At 37.7% G+C, this 22,798-nt stretch overlaps 1 protein-coding gene across 3 annotated transcripts in view; it reads left to right on the forward strand.

Moving 5' to 3' along the window:
* BTBD8 (BTB domain containing 8) overlaps nucleotides 1–22,798 on the forward strand; it is a 100,442-nt gene that overhangs the window by 75,980 nt on the left and 1,664 nt on the right. For all 3 annotated transcript variants that reach the window (XM_062191729.1, XM_062191730.1, XM_062191731.1), the window contains 8 exons: nucleotides 4,417–4,599; nucleotides 5,354–5,491; nucleotides 6,451–6,580; nucleotides 8,929–8,990; nucleotides 15,641–16,367; nucleotides 16,951–17,038; nucleotides 17,434–17,573; nucleotides 20,017–22,332. In XM_062191729.1, coding sequence (XP_062047713.1) covers nucleotides 4,417–4,599; nucleotides 5,354–5,491; nucleotides 6,451–6,580; nucleotides 8,929–8,990; nucleotides 15,641–16,367; nucleotides 16,951–17,038; nucleotides 17,434–17,573; nucleotides 20,017–22,332 — 3,784 coding nt within the window. The remainder of the gene's footprint in view (nucleotides 1–4,416; nucleotides 4,600–5,353; nucleotides 5,492–6,450; nucleotides 6,581–8,928; nucleotides 8,991–15,640; nucleotides 16,368–16,950; nucleotides 17,039–17,433; nucleotides 17,574–20,016; nucleotides 22,333–22,798) is intronic.

Genomic DNA, 22,798 nt, shown 5'->3' on the forward strand with positions numbered 1-22,798 from the left:
TGGGCCCTGCACCCCATGGGAGACCAGGAGAAGCACCTGGCTCCTGGCTTCAGATCAGTGTGCTGCGCCAGGCACAGTGCACTGGCCGCAGTGGCCATTGGAGGGTGAACCAATGGTAAAGGAAGACCTTTCTCTCTGTCTTTCTCTCTCACTGTCCACTCTGCCTGTCAAAAAAAAAAAAAAAAAGAGTTCATTTTCAAACTTTTTAAAGAAATTGCAAAAGCTTCTACTTAACCCTTTTTTTGTGAATTTTCTTAGATGTTCTTCTATGTCTTCCTGTGGTTGTCTTTTCTTGCCTCTTCACCTGGAACTCTTCTAGTTCCATTCTGACCTTATGGGACCACTGTTGTATGGCAGTGCACTGTGACATATAGCATATAACTATATACAGAAAATAATTTGGAGAAGATAGAAGAAGATAGTATTGGTTATAAAATGAGTAGTATGGGGATGAAAAGGGAAAAAAAACTTTTTCTAATCATGCCTTTTGTTTTTGAATTATGAACCATGTGATTATGTTAACTACTGAATTACAATGTTGTATTTTGTCTAGAACTATCACATTTTTTTTCTTTGAACCTCAAAATACTCTAACACTTAATGTCTAAAATATATTCATGTCAGTATGGAATAAGATCATATGTCATCTTTGTTATGATTTACCTGTGTCTATATTTTAATTTTCTAATAGAATCCAAGCTAAATTATAACTACTAGACTCCATATCTGTATTGTTTAAAAAACTACTGTCAAAAATACATAACATTATGTATATAGTAAACACTTTGCAGATACCTGCCAAATTTATTTGAAATACTTTCTATTTGGCTCTACTAGCAGAGCAGTACTTATAGTATTTACAGTACATTGGGAATATTGCCTAAAGCTCTTAGTAATTGTACAGTTACTCAGGAAATCACCAGAGGAGGAAAAGATAATGGTACTAAGGGAAAAAAGACTTGAATTATGGAAAATTATGACTTTTTTTTACTCAAAGAAATGGAAGTCTGTAATACATTTTAAAATCTTGCTAAATGGGGAGTCAGTGCTGTGGCTCACTTGATTAATCCTCAGCCTGTGGAGCTGGCATCCCATTTGGGCACCGGGTTCTAGTCCCAGCTGCTTCTCTTCCAGTCCAGCTCTCTGCTGTGGCCTGGGAGGGCAGTGGAGGATGGCCCAAGTGCTTGGGCACCTGCACCTGCATGGGAGACCAAGAGGAAGCACCTGGCTCCTGGTTTTGGATTAGCGCAGCACGCCAGCCGTAGCAGCCACTTGCAGGGTGAACCAACGGAAGGAAGACCTTTCTCTCTGTCTCTCTCTCTCTCACTGTCTATAACTCTACCTGTCAAATAATAAAAAATAAATAAATAAAAAATAAATCTTGCTAAAAGTATAAAATATTTAAGTTTTGATGTTCAAGGATTAAACTTATATTAGAAAGTTACATATATGTGTTCAAAAAGTTCATGAAAAGTATGTATCATGAAAAAGCTATGGTGGATTTCAAAACTTTTGCACCAAAATGCACTTAGTTCTTCATTCCACTTTCCATAAACTTTTTGAGACCCTCATAAAATCTTAGCCTTTGGTCATGTTAAGAAATCAACAAATATTTGAGTGTCTGCTGTGATCCAATGCTATGTTACGCAAAACTAGTGAGTAAAACCAGGCATGGACTCACACTTATTGAACGTGTAGTTTAGTGAGAGGGCGAGGCATTATTAAAATTTTTGTGTTCTTGTTTGCAAAATTACAAGTGAATTAAGTGCTTGAAAGAAAAAGGCTAGGTTCTCTGATAGCATGTATAAACATTCTAACGTAGGTGTAGGGAAAATAGAGTGCCTTCATTGAGAGCTGAGTGATACAGAGTGAAGTCCACACAGTGCTGTCGGTGTTTAGTATTTCAGTCTGTCATTTCCAGATTTATCCATTATGTATTGCTATGAAACAAATCACCCCAGAGCTAAGTGACTGAAAACTAGTTGTTTCTCACAGTTCTCTGGGTTGACTGTGGTTCTTGTGCCTGAACTAACTTCCATGACTGAATTCACCTAGCTGCTAGTTGGAGGCTGAACCTCCTGTTCCACTTGGCCTTTTCTTGTTGGGCTTCTTTATGGCTAAGTGGTCCCAGCATTCCAAGAGTAGAGAGAAGCTGCAGAGCCTCTTGAGGCAGGTTCTGCATCTTTCATTTCACCACTGCTGGCTAAAGTGAAAAAGCCAGTCCAGACTCAAGGCCTGAGGAGGAAATAGATCCTACCTTAATGGATGGGGCTGCAAAACTTTGTTGCCATGCTTTTCAGTCCACTGCAGCCTATTGGGTAATTCTTTATTCAGTAACCAGTTACTTACTAAGCATTGTTTTAAGAACTAGAAATCAAATATGAGTTGACAATTTTCCTTTACCTTGGAGCACACAGTATTTGTGAATTGTCATCCCATTTTTCATAGAAATTAATATTTGTAAACATTTTTTCCTGTGCCATAAAAATGAATAATTAATTTTATAAAATACTCTTCTAAAAAGTAGAGTCTTACCTACATAGAGAAAAGGAGGAAAATCATTGGGGATTATAAGTAATTTTTAGCCTTTCTAAATTTTCAACAAAGACCACGCATTTTTCCATTTTTTAAATATTATTTTATTTATTTGAAAGGCAGAGTTACAGAGTGAGAGAGGGAAAAAACAGAGAAATCTTCTATCCACTGATCCACTCCCCAAATAATCTCAGTGGCCAGGGATGGGTCAGACTGAAGACAGGAGCCAGGAGCTTATCCCGTCTCCCATGTAGGAACAGAGGCCCAAGGACTAGGGCCATCTTCTGGTGCTTTCCCAGTATCTGAAGTAGAGTAGCCAAGACTTGAACCAGCGCCCATATGGGACACCAGCATTGCAGGCAGCAGCTTTACCCACTACACCACAATGCTGGCCCTGTATTTTTTTGTTTTTAAAAAATTTATTTGAAGAACGGGCCATCAAAGAAGGAGGTACCTTTCTCTGAAGGGAGGAGAGAACTTCCACTTTGACTATGACCTTGTCTAAATAAGATTGAAGTCGGTGAACTCAAAAGGCTTCCATAGCCTTGGCAACTCATTACTAGAGCCTAGGGAGATTACTGACGACATAAACAAGAGTGTCAAATTGTTAAGTCAACAACAAGAGTGACTGTGTACTTACTCCTCATGTGGGATCTCTGTCCTTAATGTGTTGTTCAATGTGAATTAATGCTATAACAAGTATTGAAACAGTATTTTACACTTTATGTTCTATGTGGGTGCAAACTGATAAAATCTTTACTTAATATATACTAAATTGATCTTCTGTATATAAAGATAATTGAAAATGAATCTTGATGTGAATGGAATGGGAGAGGGAGTGGGAGATGGGAGGGGTGCGGGTGGGAGGGAAGTTATGGGGGGAAAAAAGCCATTGTAATCCATACACTGTACTTTGGAAATTTATATTTACTAAATAAAAGTCTAAAAAAAATTTATTTGAGAGAGAGAAAATTCTCACCTACTGTTTCACTCCCCAAATAACGACAACAGCTACAGCAGGGCTGGGGGGTCCAAGCCAGGGGCCAGGAACTGAATCCAAGTGTCCCACATAGGTTGCAGGACTAAACTATGTAAGCCATCCCTGCTGCCTCCCACAATCTGCATAAACAAGAAGCTAGAATCAGGACCCAGAGCCAGAAATTGAACCCAGACACTCCACTGTGGGGCATGGATGTCCTAACCAGTGGCTTACCCAGTAGGCCAAACACCCACCCCAATAACATGTATCTTATAGCCAATAAGTATTTTTAAAGATTTATTTATTTATTTGAAAGAGAGAGAAGGGAGGCAGAGAGAGAGGTATTCCGTCTGCTGGTTCACTCCCCAATTGGCCCCAACGTCCGGACCTGCGCTGATCCAAAGCCAGGAGCCAGGAGCTTCTTCCGGGTCTCCCATGCAGGTGCAGGGGCCCAAGGACTTGGGCCATCTTCTGCTGCTTTCCCAGGCCATAATAGAGAACTGAATCAGAAGTGGAGCAGCCGGGACTGGAACCGGCGCCCATATGGGATGCCGGCACTGCAGGCGGCAGCTTTACCCACTGTACCACAGCGCAAGCCAACCAATAAGTATTGATAATCTCAGAATAGTAAAGTTTTTCTTGGTAGTTATAAATTTGCTCTCAGGTTTGTTTTAGCTGCCTTTTAAAAGTGGTTCTATCTCAGCTCAAAGTTGGGTCTTTTGGATAATTATGAATGAATGAATGAATGACTATTGTAAATAAAACAAATTACAAATACATTAGCTACCTGCCATATTGTTTTTTGCAGGTAATATCACAAAAGAACCATGTTTTATTAGAAAATTTTATTTTATGAGGAATAATACTATCTAACTTTTTTCCAATATTTTTTAAATTCTAAGAATGATAAGAATGCTGCTCTTCTTCTGATGGAAAGTGACAGGCTTGTCATCAGTTTGCCCAGAGTGAAGTGGACAGAAGCAGCACTGACTATGGCATCTCAGCTCCAAGAGGAATGTATTGCGTTTATTGTAAAAAACTTCTCCAAGATTATTCAAAGTGAAAATTTTGCTCTTCTCTTACAGGTACTATGTTTCAAAATTATATCCTATATTTAGCCCCATCTTTGTGTTCTGATTTTAATTACATAAGAGTTTTTTTTTTTAAATGTAGGCTGCCTTTGATTAAATTAGTATGATTTAAGTAAATTCCTTAGCAGATGGCATGTTTGCATAGGATTTAGAGCACTGATGGACAGGATTTTTGGCTCACAAGGGAATGAAGGCAAGGAAGGACAGGTTTGAGTGTCCTGGCAAAGCACAGTGTAACTCTGGCCAACTGTAGCCTTCAATCAGCATAGTCACATTTTAGAAACCAAAGTCATAATGCTGTTGTTTTGGTCAGCAATACCATTATGTTCCATGCTAAATTTCCAATCTTACTGGGGAGCTACTTCCTCTAAAATAATCATTGAAAAAAAAAGAGATAGTAATGCTTATTTTTAGGTTCTGTTTTTAGGGCATGTTAGCTCTTAATGTGTATAAATACATGTAAAGAAGGAATCTTCAAAAAGTTTTTGGAAAGTACATTATGAAAAACTATTCATAGATTTAAACATTTTTTGCATAAAAATACACTTATGTTTTATTTCCATTTTCCTTGAACTTTCTGAAGTTCCCTCATATGTGTGTATATGTGCAGATTTTTTTAACAAAGGAAAAGAGCAAATATGATTTCCAGTTGACTTCATACAGCTTATTCTACTGTTAGAACAGACTTTTACATTTCTTATATATTTTACATGGTTTCCCATTAAATACCAGTTTCTGTGTTTCATAGTCACAAGCAATGAGCAGTACATATGATCTGTTGGACAAAATTTTAAAAGCAATTGAAGAAAACATTACCACTGAAAACAGCTGCTCTCTCCTCATGGCCCTGGACACGTTACTGAGTTCGGACAGTACAAAAGAAATGGTACTGAATGTAATAACAGTCATTAAAATAATGTAATATCTTAACCTTAAAATGTTTCAGATGTCTGCATCTATGAAGCTGGGGCTTGATTATGGTCTCTGCATTTGTGTATGTTTGAAATATTTTACAATACAAGATTTTTCAAATTCCATTTATCTCCAACTGTATTAGTTATAAAAGTTTAGAATTTGGCGGAGAAGGGGGAGGTTTGGAGGGAAGAAAGGAAGGAAATATCATTATATTCTTAGAATTATATCTACAAATTACATTGAATCTGTTAGAAACTGAAAATTAAAAGAAGTTTTTTAAAGAATTTGGTAGTTTGGTTAATTTTAAGCATAGTTTGATACTTAGCAATATTATTTGGCACAGCATAACTCTAATATTTCTTCCTAGTCACCACATTCAACTTTCTGAATACAAAATGTATATTTTAGAATTTTCAATCATCAGTGTCTTTTATTTTCATAATTTATTTTAATTCTTTTTTCTTTTCTAAAATCATATTTTTAAAATTACATTGGGAAAAAGAAAAATTACAGTATAAATCTTTTAGGTGCAGTTAACCAATGGTAATTAATAAGCTAATTACAAATTATTATCATTTGTATTCAACATTAATGATAACAACATTTCAGCATATTTATTACTGTTGTTTAGAGTATTTGACCTTGTAATGTCATAGCTGATTTGAAAACACTGGGGAAGGTATCCATGTAAAGACCATTGGTGTTTTAAAATAATGTTTATTTGCAAGGATAAGATTTAGCTTCATGTTCACCATAATATTCTGTTATTACTGAGTAAGCCTTTGTAAATTACATGTACCAACGATCTTAAAAATCTAGGTGATGACATCATTGATCTAGCTTAGGAGTAAGTAGATTCGGAAGGGAATAATGACTGGTTGCTATGACAATGTGGCTCTCACCAGCTGCTGATTTGTTGCTTGAACACAGGGTTTTACGTGCAAGATCCAAGCTCTGCGTGATAAGCTGTGGATCTTCCAGGTTCAGTCTTTCTATGCTGTTCGTCACACAGAGGGCTGGAAGCTGATGAACACAGATGATCAAGAGAAAATCCAAGCAGGTATGTTAACCTTGAGGGTTTTTTTTTTTAATTTTTATGATCTTTGTGACAGCAGATTATTTTGAGGGCATTCTAGTAAGTGGTAAGATTAACATTTGTATGCTTCAGCTTGATAATAGAGTGGTAAGTCAAACTGTGGTACTATGTTTAAGCAGTTTTAACAATCATGCTTTTTTTCAGTTCATAGAAAAGGAAACTCACTTCCTTTTTATATGTTAATTTTTGATCCCACTGTATGTTAGCAACAATATTCCAGACAAATTTGCTTAAAAGCATTCTTTTGAAGAAATTCGGAGGATATGAAAATGTAATCCACCAAACACACTTTCTCTTCCCCCTTAAAATATATTTGCCATAGTGCTTTTCCATAAGATATGCTTTCTTGTGGTGTTGCCTACATTAGAAGGCTTATTTTACAATTGATCAGTCCAGTGATGTGGTGTGTGCAGCTGCGGAGCGTCCCTCAGGAGCCGCACCGTGCTCTCGGACATATTTAATAGGTAACACTTGGAACATTAGCATAAACAAAAGATGTGTATTGCCCTGAATGCTTGTTTGTTTCAAAAATATTAAAATAAAATGTTGAGGGTGTGGAATTAAAAATGGCTTCATGACTATTTTGGGGTTAAAGCAGGTACTTAGAAAAAATACTGGCATATTCAGCAAGTATGCTTTCAAAAATATTTTGAGAGATTATATTTTATGAAGCAAACATTTTGTGCTATAAAACATGGGAGCCAAATATGATGAGGTATATTCTTGATAATGCATAGATATGTTCAGTTCTTTAGTGAAATAGTCAGAATGTGATCTGCTCTGTCTCGTGTTTTAAGCATAATATGGTACAGTTAGATGTGATCTGAAGAGCACTTTTCAAAGGAATTCCATTTTCTAAACAAGAAAATTCATGAAAAGGTCTTTAGAAATAGAAGTTTTTTTCTTTGTGACTATTTCTGTGCTGATTTTCAGACGGTAGTTTATTTTTGCTACAAAATCTATATAAATGTGAAGAAACATGATCAGTATTCCTTGAGTAGATGTCCTTCAACTCTTCTGTGAAAGCAAACTTTGTTTTTTCTCTGTTTTAGAGGATCTCATAGTTAAGTTTTCTTCAAACAGCATTCTTTAATTTTTCAAAGTGCTAATTAAAAATATAATATACATATGTTCACATATGTAAATAAAATGTTACTGATAATCCAACTAATTATCAAAAAACTTTTCATTATGTTACATTTCATCAGTGTGATAATTTTTTTTTAATCTTAAATATGTTTAATTGTAATGAGTCCTATAATTACTGCATTGGGGAACCCAAATAAAGGAATGGATCTGGGTTGTCTTTGTCATAACATTTCTTATGTTCTGGTTGAGTTACTGACATTTTGGAGAAAATCTTTTATGAGTGTCTTCCCAAGTAGTATTGTGCAGAGTCATTTGCGTACTAGCAGTCAGTTCTTACAATGCCATTTCCAGGTTCTTGCTTTGTCTTATAGCACATATCTAATAGAATAGAGGTTGTGGGAGGTGCATTGTAGACTTACGGATAATGTAATCTATTTTCTACTAGCTGACTTGACAAACATTGAATAATCTTTATAGTTTCTGTATATTTCTTCAAAATATATCTTAAAGCCCTGTAACCTTCAAAAGAAAGCAAAATTTTAGGCCTTATTCCATTATTATATATTTTCCCGTCATTCTAATTCTTATTTTAAGATTGAAACATGAGCTCCCCAATAATTCTCATATAAAATTAACTTGTGAAATGAATTTTTATTTCATTCTAAAAAGAATGATGAGTTTGAGGTTTCTTGTTTTATTTTCAACAGAACCTTATTTTCATATCTTTCCTCCTTCCTCCTGATATACTTCAAAACCAAAAAATATTTCAACAGTGTACTTTTATATCTTAATTTCAACAGTGTACTTTTATATCTTAGGATAAATCTTTTCTTATATCTAATAGTGTATAAAATATCACATTTGCCATACTCCATAATTTTTTTTTGAAAATTGGAAAACTTAAACCCAGTTACTCAAAATTTCACAACTTGAGAAAATTTTGGCTTTTTTGTAAATGCAGCAATCTTCTCTGTGAGATTGTGCATTTCAAATTTATTAATTCTACTAACAAAATCTCATGGACCAGAAAATAATATTGAAAATGAGGCTTTAAAAAAAAAGATATAAAATAGAATTGGGAGTATTTTTGTGTGCTACATTGGTTTCAGTTTTTTTAAATTTCCATCAAAATATAACTGTTTTCTGCTAGTATGCTGTTGCCTTCTACTTCTATGTTAATAATAATACTTCCTGTAAAAACAAACTGCTATTTCTTTCTACAGCTGCATTTGACAAAGGTGATGATCGAAGACTTGGCAAAAAGCCTATATTCAGTAGCTCTCAGGTAAGCTCTCTAAATCATATAGATTAAATGGAAAAATACCAAATAACTTGAATTTTACTCTTTTATATTTCTGAATAATTCTTAAAAATCTATTAATTCATTATTAAAATGTTTTTTAAAGATTTATTTATTTATTTGAAAGGCATAGTTACAGAGAGGCAGAGGTAGAGGAAGAGACAGAGAGAGGTCTTCCATCCAAGGTTTCACTCCCCAAATGGCTGATCCGAAGCCAAGAGCCAGGAGCTTCCTCTGGGTCTCCCACACAGGTGCAGGTCTGAAGGTCTTGGGCCATCTTCTACTGCTTTCCCAGGCCATAGCAGAGAGTTGGATTGGAATTGGAGCAGCTGGAACTCGAACCGGTGCCCATATGGGATGCTGGCACTTCAGGTGGAAGCTTTACCTGCTACGCCACAGCATTGGCCCCAAAACTATTTCTTAATGGAAATAACTTTGAGCCTTTTTTAAGATCAAGTGAGTATTTAGTTTTTTTGTTTTTTTGTGTGTGTTTTTTTTTTTTTTTTTTTTTTTTTTTGACAGGCAGAGTGAACAGTGAGAGAGAGAGACAGACAGAGAGAAAGGTCTTCCTTTGCCGTTGGTTCACCCTCCAATGGCCGCCTGTGGTAGCGCGCTGCGGCCGGCGCACCGCGCTGTTCTGATGGCAGGAGCCAGGTGCTTATCCTGGTCTCCCAAGGGGTGCAGAGCCCAAGCACTTGGGCCATCCTCCACTGCACTCCCTGGCCACAGCAGAGAGCTGGCCTGGAAGAGGGGCAACCGGGACAGGATCGGTGCCCCGACCGGGACTAGAACCCGGTGTGCCGGCGCCGCAAGGCGGAGGATTAGCCTGTTGAGCCACGGCGCCGGCTATTTAGTATATTTTTGATACACAGCTGGCATAGGAATTGTTTCCTTTTTCATTTCCTTGAAAACCTTTTTGGCAACTAATATATTAGAGCTATTCCAGTAGGACAGAAATTGTCTGGAAATTTAGACCTAATTCAATATCTGTCTTTCTAATTAACCTACTTCTTAAAAAAGAAAGTTTGAGTTCCAATTTTCTCTAAGATTTTAATTCACAAAGTATATTTTCAGTGTGAAAAACTAATTAATAGCAAAAATACAATTATTTTACTTTGAAATTAGTTTTTTACTTCTATGAGGTATCTAAAGTTGTCAGACTCTCAGAAGTAGAAAGAATGGGGGTTGCCAGGGAGTGGAAGGGAGGAAGTTAAGGGTGAGGGGATGAGAAGAGGAGTTGTTTATGGGTATGGACTCTTAGTTTTGCAAGATGAAAAAGTTTTAGAGGTCAGCTGTACAACATGGTACTTAGAGTTAACATTACTACACTATGTACTCAGAAATGATGAAAATGATAGCTCTTTGGTTTTGCTTTTTTTTTACTTCACATACATACACAAGGGTATTTGTTCATTATATCCTAAAATACAAGATGTTCACTTCTTCAATCATATATTTAAGTACCAAATTACACCAACTACTGTATTACAGTGTTGTGGAGTCATATATTGAGTTTTAGTTTGGAATGCAAAGAACATATTGCCTGTGCAGAACAAAATAGAGAATCCTCTTTTCATCCTCATCAGTCAGTGGCTAGCAACTAATACAGCTCCAAGCCATAACCAAGAGCTTGCATAGCTAGGGGTAGGGAGTCAAGCTCTGAACGTTTTGGGTGAGAAACTGGGATGCTGGAGCTTTTCGCTACAGAAACTTCCTAGGATTGTGTGTTTCACAATATCCTAACACCATCATATGCCCCATTTTTTTTTTTTTTTTTTTGACAGGCAGAGTGGACAGAGAGAGAGAGAGACAGAGAGAAAGGTCTTCCCTTTGCCGTTGGTTCACCCTCCAATGGCCGCCGCGGTAGGCACGCTGCGGCTGGCGCACCACGCTGATCCGATGGCAGGAGCCAGGTACTTATCCTGGTCTCCCATGGGGTGCAGGGCCCAAGCACTTGGGCCATCCTCCACTGCACTCCCTGGCCACAGCAGAGAGCTGGCCTGGAAGAGGGGCAACCGGGACAGGATCGGTGCCCCAACCGGGACTAGAACGTGGTGTGCCGGTGCCGCAAGGCGGAGGATTAGCCTAGTGAGCCGCGGCGCCGGCCCATCATATGCCCCATCTAAGAACACCTAGCACCAAGTTTGAGAATTGCTACATATTGGAGCTCCCTCTTAGAATTTTTTTTTTTTTTTTTTTTTAATTTGTGAGGCAGAGAGAGAGAGAGAGAGAGCAAGCGAGCGAGTGCTCTCCATCTCTCACCCCACCATCTGCTGGATCACTCCCAAAATGCCTACAGCTGCCAGCCCCACCTAAGAACGTCTAGCACCAACTAAGTTGGGAAAATTACTATACATCACAGCTCCTCTAAAATTTTTTAATCTGATAGGTAGAAAGAGAGAGATGCAGACAGAGCTCCACACACCCCACCTCACCATCTGCTAGTTCATTTCCCAAATGACAGCAATTGCCAGTCTCAAAACCAAGAGCTGAGAACACAATCCAGATTTCTCACATGAGTGTAAGAACCCAACCACGTGAGCTATCACCACTGGCTCCCTGGGTCTGCATTAGCAGGAAGCTGGAATCAGGAGCTTGGAACAAAACCCAGGCACTCTGACATGACAGGCATGTCTCTTGAAGTATTCTGATGGGGCTGGCATTCTGGAGCAATTAAGCCACCATCTGCAGTGCCTGCATCCTATATGAGCGCCAGTTTGAGTCCCCGCTGCTCCACTTCTGATCCAACTCCCTGCTAGTGCACCTAGGAAAGGAGGGGAAGATAGCTTGGACCCCTGTACCCATGTGGGAGACCTGGATGAAGCTCCTGGCTTCAGCCTGGCCCATCCCTGGCCATTGTGGCCATTTGGGGAGTGAACCAGCAGATGGAAGATATCTCTCTCTTCCAGTATCTGTTTTTGATGTTTTGCCTTTCAAATAAATAAATCTTAAAAAAAAAAAAAAAAGGCAGTGCTGAGAAACGCTATAGGAAAGAACACTTTGAATTCCATTTTACCAGGAACTTCCCCTAATCAGATTACTATGGAACACCACAGGCTTTCCTTCAACTCCTTCTAAGCAAATCACACAGTTCTGCAGAAACTACTCTAGGAAATGGTCTAGGACACTTTTCTAGCTGTTAGTTCCCTGTTACCCCTGTGATTTTTTTTTTTAATGCCCCCAGGAAGTAGCCTACTTGGCTTTCCTTTCCCCTGTTGTCAACAAGACTTTTCCTCCTCCCTTGCCTTACAACCAAACAGAACAGAGTCTCATTGTTTTATATCTTCCTGATTTTAATGGTGTCTAAGGGGTTTTTCTGGTAACAGCAAGAAGGAAACAGGGCAGTAAGTTTCCCTCCAAAGGCAGTGTTGTCCTAAAATAGGTGCTGGATATGAAACTGGATGAGTTCCAATTTTGACTTCATATTTATTACTTGTGACATTCCTGAGTCTTACTTTGCTTATATATGAAATGGAGTAATAAAATCCAGCAAGATTATTGTGAAAATTAGGTGAAGCAATTTACATGCAGTTATTTGATGTATACTCGATACCCAATAAACATGGGATGAATAAATGTGTTTTCCAAAGAGAGATGAAATCTTTACAAGGTGGAAAAAGGAGAGAAAAGTTAATCAGATAATGTCAACCTAAGAAAGGTTAAGAGTGCAAAACTAAAACATTTATGGATAAAATATATAGTATCTGGGATTTGCTTCATAATAAAATGGGGATAGGTATTTATGAATTGGCCATGAATTAATCATTGTTAAAGCCAAGTGTTACATGGGCAGTCACGATACTGTTCTGTCTTCTTCTGATTATATTTAAATTCTTCTATGATTAAAAATTTTTTTAAAAGATATATTTATTTGAGAGGTAGAGTTACAGACAAAGAAAGGAAGAGACAGAGAGAGAGGTCTTCCATCTGCTGGTTCACTCCCCAAATGGCTGCAAGGGCCAGAGTTGGGTCAATTTGAACCCAGGAGCTTCTTCTGGGTCTCGAACCCAGGAGCTTCTTCTGGGTCTCGCACATGGATGCAGGGGCCCAAGCACTTGGACCATTTTCTGCTGTTTTCCTAGGCCATTAATAAAGAGCTGGATCAGAAGAGGAACAGCAGTCAAGACATGAACCAGTGTCCATATGGGATGCTGGCACCGGAGGTGGAGGCTTAGTCTACTGCACCACAGTGCCAGCCCCCTATGATAAAAATTTAACAAAAAAGGAAAGAGGAAATAGTACTAGAACACAAAAAGCTATCAAGAGGAATGCTTTCAAGCAAGGATGGGGAACATCTGGCCCATGGGCCACGTATGGCTGCAAACTCATTTGGTCTGGCCTTGACAAGGCACTGCAGATGGGACTTGAAATTCAGCTAATCTGTAGCAGGTTCATTTTTAAATTGATATTTTTGTATATCCCACAAATTATGTTACAAATACGCAGATGCCCTGGGCAGAAAAAAGTTCCCTACCCCTACCTTAGCAGGTTACCACTTGTCTACATTTCTGTAAGTAGCATGTGGTGACCACTCCCAGTTGGCCATTGCTGTATAATAAATGTATGTAAGCTTTGCAGATATAAGTCTGACAGTGCTTAGATATACCAACGTGTTAAGTCCTCATCATACTGTATGATGTTAATGTGAAATTTTAATGGAGTGTAGTTATCCCCTATACCACATAAATTTCACCCATAGCATAATACTTCAAAATGTATAGATTCAAAGATAGCATAAATTAAGTAGAATCAGTTTTAATGTGAAAAAGTGTTTTTGTTTTTGTTTTCCAGGCAGAGTGGATAGTAAGAGAGAGACAGAGAGAAAGGTCTTTCTTTTTGCCGTTGGTTCACCCTCCAATGGCCGCTGTGGCTGGCGTATTGTGCTGATCCGAAGCCAGGAGCCAGGTGCTTCTCCTGGTCTCCCATGCGAGTGCAGGGCCCAAGGACTTGAGCCATCCTCCACTGCCTTCCTGGGCCATAGCAGAGAGCTGGCCTGGAAGAGGGGTAACCGGGATAGAATCCGGCGCCCCAACCGGGACTAGAACCCATTGTGCCAGCACGGCAAGGCAGAGGATTAGCCTGTTAAGCCACACGCCAGCCTGAAAAAGTGTTCTAAAAGGCCTGGTTTTAGGTATTAAAGTAAAGAAATGTGGCTTTAGGGGGTTTTTGTTTGTTTTGTTTTTTGTTTAGCTAAGATTTGGTCAAGAAAGGAAGAAAGAAAATTAAAAATTGAGCTTTAGAAGTATTGGACAGAATCTTAGAACATTTCTATGACTAGGACAAGTCTCTATACTGTAGACATGAGATTCTATGCCCAGAGATGTGAGTATCTCTTCTTAAATAGGTCAGGTAAAGGCAAAGCCAGGACAAGAATATGGTGATTCCTTTATCACCATAAGTTCATAAATTTACATAAATTCAGCCAAGTTATTTATTTATTTATTTCACACCTGTGTGTGTTTGTGTGTGTGTATACTTGCATGCACATATATACATAAGTAACACATTATTTTATGTTACACAGTTAATGTAATTAAGAGCTTTTCATACTTAGAAATAATTACACCTGGAACTATATATCAAAATATGCTTAGTTTTAACATTTTTCAACATTATGGGGTGCCTGGTATGGGATGGGCAAGGTGCCAAGTGGTTTAGAAACAAAAGGTGAAGACAACATAGGCTGTCATACAACTTTCCAAAGGAGAAAAAAAGAAGCACTTACATATTTATATGAAAATGACAATATAATCTTAAAATTTTATTTTAAAATCCCTACTAACTTTTAAGATTTGTTGTTCCCTTGCATACCAATGGTTGAATCTAAGTAAAATGATGAAGTAGGTGGATTTGTCTTCAGTGGCCCTTCTGTTTTCTACTTTTTATCTTAGGACCCCTTGTTTTCTCCACTTCCTCTAGCTGGCCAATAATGTTCTTTTAAAAATGAAGCTTTTCAGATAATAAAATGGTGTTTTGCCTAGAAGCTCTAAAAAAGAAAGAAACTATTACATAAACTCTAAGAAATAAACTAGTCTTAGCATGGAGGATTAAATTTTTGATGGTAAAGTCTGATGAAGAGATAGTTTTTGGTAAAAATCTGTAAGGTTCCTCAGTTTAGACCATTTATATGACTGCCTGTTTGAGGCAGGACATCATGAGCTCTAGTCCTAACTGCACCCTTTACCAGATGTGATCTTAGATAAGTCACATACATGCTTTCATCTCCAATTTCTTGTCTAAGAAATAGAAATAGCCACAGGAACTATTTCATAGAAATATTATGAGGACTAAGTGAGGTGAGGTATGAACATGGTTTATTAGACATAACCTGGGATATGGTTATCATTCACTGAAGATATCCTGAAACTTTAGATACTAATCTGTACTTCAGAAGCTAAAACAGCATGCCTTTTAAATAAACATTTTATACTGTATTTCAGATTTAATTGAGATAATATAACCAGAGACAGAAAGTTTTGATCAAATGATAAAAAGACAATTCAAGTTCTGAGTGACCCTAAATCACCAAAGGAACTTTGCTTTTTTTTTTTCTCTTTTAAAAAGTAGCTTTTTGAAATAGTAAGTATTAAATGCCAAAGACTTCAGTCAAGTTACCATTTTTTTCTTCTTTATAGCAAAGGAGACAAGTTTCTGATGCAGGTGTTATAAACAAAAAATCCTGGAGGAGAAATAGCAAGAAAGACTGCTGGAGTTCTGTCTCTGCTAATCAGAAGATGAAGTCGGATGGATTAGGAGCATCTGGGCATTCCTCAAGCACTCATAGAAATAGTACAAATAAAACTCTGAAGCATGATGGTTTAAAGGAAAAGGATGGTATGAAAATAGCATCTAAGATTACAAAAGAATTAAAAACTGGGGAAAAAAGTGTTTCTGGAAAGCCTAAAACTATAATAAAGCCCAAAACAGAAAACAATGGCAATGCAAAGTTGGAAACCATGTCATCTAGACAAGTTGTGGAAAGACCAGCACCAGCAGCAGCAGCAGCTGGACAGAAAAACTCAGTAAATGGAAAAGGGAAATCAATGGAAAATGGAAATCAAGCAGGGCAGCTTACAGGTGCCAGACCCAAGACACTTACTGGCAACTCAAATGTGCAAGCCAGAGCAAAGCCTTTGAAGAAAATGACCGGGAAAAATTCTCCATGTCCCAGCATTGCAGGGCACTCCAACAGATCTACAAATTCAAGTATGGAGTTACTGATTTCCACTGAATGTCTCAATGAACCAGAAGAAAATGGATCAATGGGTGCAGAGAAGTCTTCTGGTCATAAGCCTTCGTTCTGCAATTCTTCAGGACAGATGGTGAAAAACAGTGTAGAGAGTGCCAAAACTTCCACTGTGGGTAGGTCTTGGCAATCTAATTTTTAAGATTTATTTATTTGAAAGGCAGAGTGATAGAGAGAGCGAAGAGAAATAGAGATCTTCCATCTACTGAATCACTCCCCAAATGGCTGCAGCAGTCCCTGGCTGGGTAAGGCCAAAGCAAAAAGCCCAGAACTCCAACCAGGTCTTCCATGTGAGTGGCAGGGGCCCAAGCACTTGGGCCATCTTCCACTGTCTTCCCAGGTATATTAGCAGGGAGCTGGATCAGAAGGAAACAGCTAGGTCTTAAACCAGTTCTCTGATACAGGATTCTGCCATCACAGGCTGCAGCTTAAACCTCTGTGCCATAGCAGCACCCCCAGCAGTCTAATTTTTAACAGATCCTGACAGTTAAAGTTCCTAGAAAAATATTATCTTGTATGAGAGCTTTTATTTAGTTTCACATGCCAAAAATTATTTATCTGTTGTATTCATGCAAACTGAGGGAAAACAATTCCTACTTTAACATTTAATTTTTCTTATAATGTGTAGCCAGTAAGTTAACACAGTTGTTACATATTAAATATATTTCATCTCATGACTCACTTGTTCTTAATTTATAGCGATAAAATCTCGACCTGTTTCAAGAGTTACCAATGGAACTTCTAATAAAAAAAACACTCATGAACCAGACAATAATATAAATAATAGGTAGGTCTCCATTCAGTATATTATCTGTAGATTAGCTTTCTCTGAAAGGTAATTGTATACCAACTTCTAGTTGAATATTTTAAAAATTTCTTTGTTAAAAAATTAATGTTTTTACATAATGATATTTTAAAATTATTTTCTCATTGAAATAAGTATATGTAGAATGATCAATGTAAAATATTAGAATATTGTTTGTGATGCATGATTATACTTTATTACTTTATTGTACTTTAGCTACAGTTTTATAAACTTAAACACTTGTGAACAGATGATTCTGTTATCAGAAAGACTGTATTTTTTATTTCTTGAGAAAAATATATTTCATGTATGGATCTTTTAAAAGTTAATTTTTTTGGAATCTCTGTGTGATACTGAATGCAAACCATTTTTCTTAGCATACTAAAGAAGGTCAGTGGCAAAGGATGTAGTGATCCAGTACCACAAGCAGTTTTGAAGAAAAGAGGGAATGGGACTGGATGTACTACAGCTCAACAGAGGACCAAGAGTGCCCCAAGTAATCTTGCTAAAACTCAAGGTAAAGTGGAAATAGTCCTGGATTCCAAAAGTAGTATTTTTGTTAAAATTAGATAACCAGGACCCTGACTTGGATCTGCCATACCAAATAATCAAAATCGTTGTATAACATGATTCCACTCATTTTACAATTTGATTCACACTCTAGAGAAAAAAAAAAATACACATTTACTTTTCAGGGAAGTGTTTGGGATGTGAGTTTGGTTTTTTATAGTCTTTTATTAGAAATAATTAAAGGAATTACTTATTTTTTTTCTGGTCCTTTCATAAGCATATATTCTCATATTTCTTGAAAATATCATTGATAACTATAGGATTCCATTTGTAAAACCAAAATAAAGAGTTCTTTGAAAAAATAATGGTCCTTGGGGCTGGCACTCTAGCATAGCAGGTAAAGCCACTGCCTTCAGTGCCGGCATCCCATATGGCTGCCCGTTCGAGTCCCGGCTGCTCCACTTCCAATCCAGCTCTCTGCTATGGCCTGGGAAAGCAGCAGAAGATGACCCAAGTCCATGGGCCCCTATAGCTGCATGCGAACACCTGGAGGAGGCTCCTGGCTTGGTATCGGCACAGCTCTGGCTGTTGCAGCCAATTGGAGAGTGAACCAATGGGTGGAAGACCTTTCTCTCTTTCGCTCTCTCTCTCTCTCTCTCTCTCTCTCTCTCTCTCTCTCTCTGCCTCTCCCCTCTCTCTCTGTAACTCTGACTTTCAAATAAATCAATTTTTTTTTTTTTTTTGGACAGGCAGAATTAGACAGTGAGAGAGAGAGACAGAGAGAAAGGTCTTCCTTTTTCCATTGGTTCACCCCCCAAATGGCCACTATGGCTGGCGCACTGCGTGGATCCGAAGCCAGGAGCCAGGTGCTCCCTCCGAGTCTCCCATGCCGGTGCAGGGCCCAAGCACTTGGGCCATCCTCCACCGCCTTCCCGGGTCACAGGAGACACTGGAAGAGGACTGGAAGAGGAGCAACCAGGACAGAATCCGGCGCCCCAACCGGGACTAGAACCCGGGGTGCCGGCACCACTGGCGGAGGATTAGCCAAGTGAGCCGCAGCATCGGCCAATAAATAAATCTTTTTAAAAAATGGTCCAATGTAGACTGGTATAATACATAGAGGAAGAATTTTCTCCCCAAAATCTGTACTATGCCCATTTTTAAAAAATTATTAATATAAAGAGAACATATTTCATGTTTCATAGATGCAATTCTTTTTTTAAAAAAAATTTATTTATTTATTTGAGAGAGTTACAGACAGAGGGAGAGAAAGAGAAAGGTCTTCCATCCTCTGGTTCACTCCCCAAATGGTCTCAATGGCAGGATCTGAGCTGAACCGAAGCCAAGAGCCAGGAGCTCCTTCTGGGTCTCCTACTTAGATACAGAGGCCCAAGCACTTGGGCCATCTTCCACTGCTTTCCTAGGTCATAGCAAAGAGCTGGATTGGAAGAGGAGTGGCCAGGACATAAACCTGTGCCCATATGGGATGCCGGTGACACAGGCAGATGCCCAGTCCACTACGCCACAGTGCCAACCCCTATAGATACAATTCTAAGAAGATAACCATACTTTCCCTCAATACCTCCATTGGTTTCCAATGTTCTTAGAAGAGTATTGATGAGATTAAATAACTTGCTAATATAATAACTTATTTAAAAATTGCATTATACATTAAGCATTAATATATGTGAGAGCAGCTTATAAAATCATAAATTTTTTATTTAGATTATTAATACCAAAAATTAAAAATAAGGCACTGAACAATTATTCATATTCTAGAAACAGATAAAAAGTAAATATTTAGAAGTAGTTGATAATTCTCTTTGATAGATTTGAATGCTCAAAATATTATCTATAAGACTTTAACCAGTGTAATCAAATGGATTCCCAAAATTAATCCCTGTTTCCCTTCAGTCATCAGTTCTAGTTTCCACTGCTGATCTAAATTATTAAACCTAATGAACTGCAATAATAATTACCTAGTTATGAGAAGTAAATTGGGTTAATTTATGTTTGAAGAAACAAACTGCAACAACTTCAATAATTCTGTTTTATATTTAGCTTGATTCTCTTTTTAGCTGTATAGAGCATAATCTATTTGTTTCCCAAAAAGCTTCAAAAGGAAGACTCTTCTTTGATGTGAGAAAATCAGACTTTCCCACCCCTGTACAAATCCAACTTTGACATAAGGATCAAGTTTCTTTACTTAAAAAAGATAGATCCTGTTTTAATCATTTTTTACTAAGACCTTGGAATTGTCCTGTATTTTTAATTAAAAAATAGTTAATTTTATCCTATGACTAGCTTCTAATCTGTTCTGTTTTTTTAATCACAGATATGTTATCCTTTCATTGTTTTGTTGGCTTTATTTTTTCTAAAGTAATTAAAAAACAAATACAGAACTTCACTGAAAAATTGAAAGTTATATTATATTTCTGAACTTTTCTTAGGATCCCAAGGAGAGTCACCAAATTCAGTAAAATCTTCAGTTTCTTCAAGGCAATCTGATGAAAATGTGACAAAGTTGGAACACAATACAACTACAGATAAACAAACACCCAAGAGAAAAATTGCCAAGCAAGCACAGGCACCTATGTCTAAGGTTAATGCAAAAATAGCAGCAATGCCTAAAAACCTCAATCAGCCAAAGAAGGGTGAAACGTTGAATAATAAAGATTCGAAACAAAAGCCTCTTCCTGCACAGGTAGTACTGAAAACGCAGTCGTCTTCTCAAAGACCATTAAAAAGCGAAACATCTCTTGTCCAAAAAAGTATGCTTCGTGATGTACAAGATAATAATAACGGGGACAGTGTTTCTGAACAGAAGTCTCACAGGCCTGTCATTAACCTTGTGCCTGAAGTCAGTGCTGCAGAAGCTTGCCAGTCGTCACGCAAATTGGACTCACGAAAACTGAACAATCAAGAACAAGACAAGTTGATGTTAGAATGCCAAAACATTTCAAAGCTGGAGAAATCAATGGAGCATGAACTGGAATCAAACCAGATTTGTTCAGATGGAAGTGAAACGAAATTTTCCAGTCTCAAAGAAACAGATCATTACTGTGCAACTCAAAATTCTGCTGGAAATAATAATGTAGATGCAAAATTTTGTAGCGCCACTGCCCTAAAACCCATGATTTCAAATCCAGATAAAAACTCCCTGAACTCTAGTCCAATTTGTGATCTAGACTCAACAAATACAGAGCAAATTCATTTACTATCAGATAAGGACAATCAAGTAGGTACAAACCAAAAGTCAAGCATTATGTGTGTGAAAGATGTTTTATCTTGTGTTCCTGAAAGGACAAACGGTACCTTAAATTCTGTTCAGGATGACAGAAAATGTACAGGTCATGTAGGAGAACCAAGAATTCCTAGTCAGTTCTCTGATGACTTTGCTGTAAGCGAAGATAAACATGCAACAGCAGACTCAGATATTTCTTCCAAAAGTTTTTCAGGGAAATTATCAGGAAAAAATTCTCCTAAAAATATGGAAACAGCAGAAACTCCAGAGAGCCATGGAACTCCAGAAGCCCCATTCATGGGCCACTGGAATTTGAGTGCCAGTGTTCTGCATCCGCGAGAGAGTCCCGAGTCGGACACTGGCAGTGCTACCACATCCTCTGACGACATAAAGCCCAGATCTGAAGACTATGATGCTGGGGGGTCTCAGGATGACGATGGGTCGAACGACAGAGGTATTTCTAAGTGTGGCACTATGCTGTGCCATGATTTTCTTGGAAGAAGTAGCAGTGATACCAGTACACCTGAAGAATTCAAAATATATGATAGTAATTTAAGAATTGAAGTAAAAATGAAAAAGCAAAGTAGTAATGATCTTTTCCAAGTTAACTCAACAAGTGATGATGAAATTCCTAGGAAGAGACCAGAAATCTGGCCACGATCTACAGTAATCCACCCTAGGGAGAAAGAAAATATTCCACGAGGCAGTGTGCAGTTTGCTCAGGAAATAGATCAAGTTTCTTCTTCTGCTGATGAAACGGAAGATGAACGGTCTGAAGCTGAAAATATGGCAGAAAATCTCTCTGTCTCTAATGCAGCTCCACAGCAGTTTCAAGGAATAATTAATTTAGCTTTTGAAGATGCAACTGAAAATGAAAGTCGTGAATTTTCTACAACTAAAAAGTTTAAAAGGTCAGTTTTACTTTCTGTAGATGAATGTGAAGAACTGGGGTCTGATGAAGGGGAAGGCCACACTCCCTTTCAGCCTCCCACAGATGCTCTTTCACCTTCGGATGTTTTTGATGGCATTTCTCATGAACGTCATGGAAGGACCTGCTATTCTCAATTCTCAAAACAAGGGAGAGAAGCTAGTATTTTAGAATGTAAACAGCAAGATAAAGGCAATGGTATATATAAAAATGAAAACACTCTTGTACATCTTAGTAGCATTGATTCTTCAAGAAAAGATAAACAAATTATTTCCACCACAGAAAAAAAAAAGAACACAATAGATGCCCTGTCCAAAGGAGACAGCCTGCTTCTTCCAGAAGATAAAACAAACAGTGGAAGCAGTGTGGGGAACAGCATTCAGCCACGCAGCAGACTCTCAGATGCTGACATGAAATCTCAAGAAAGACCATGCCATTTGGAGCTTCATCAAAGAGAACCCAGTTCTGACATACCAAAGAACAGCTCTGCAAAATCTCTCGACTCTTTTCGGAGTCAAGTTCTGCCTCAGGAAGGTCAAATCAAAGAGAGCCATTCCGCAGCTGCCGTAAAAGCTAATGTTGCTTTATCTGCAGGTAATGTACAGAAATAGAAATGCCAAATGCAGAACATGAATTTATAGAATTTTAAAGTTGTATATAGCCCTGAATGTTATCTTTCAGTTAGCTAAAATTAAGCAACAGATTCAAATTTTAAATGAAAACGTAAATATCTCAATAAAGGAAAATTAGCTAGTGACTCATCTTTATTGTTCACTTAAAAATCATGGTGAAGAATTGATAGCTAGTAAAAAATTGGGTTGTTTGTTAGAGCTAACCTAGTAAGAGATTTTACATGAAGGAATAAAAACTTAGTTTGCTATTATTTATAGTTATTTATAACTAATTTAACATAAGAATTCTTGACTAAGAAATTTTATTATATATTAGATATGATTTATGGACTTGCTAGTATCTAAGAGGGCTGTGCAATAACTATAGTAATATGTAACTAAAAGCACTGAACTATTTTAACAACTAGATTGATTATTACAATTTATAT

Source organism: Lepus europaeus, chromosome 5 (genome assembly GCF_033115175.1).
Source record: "Lepus europaeus isolate LE1 chromosome 5, mLepTim1.pri, whole genome shotgun sequence".
Taxonomy (NCBI): domain Eukaryota; kingdom Metazoa; phylum Chordata; class Mammalia; order Lagomorpha; family Leporidae; genus Lepus; species Lepus europaeus.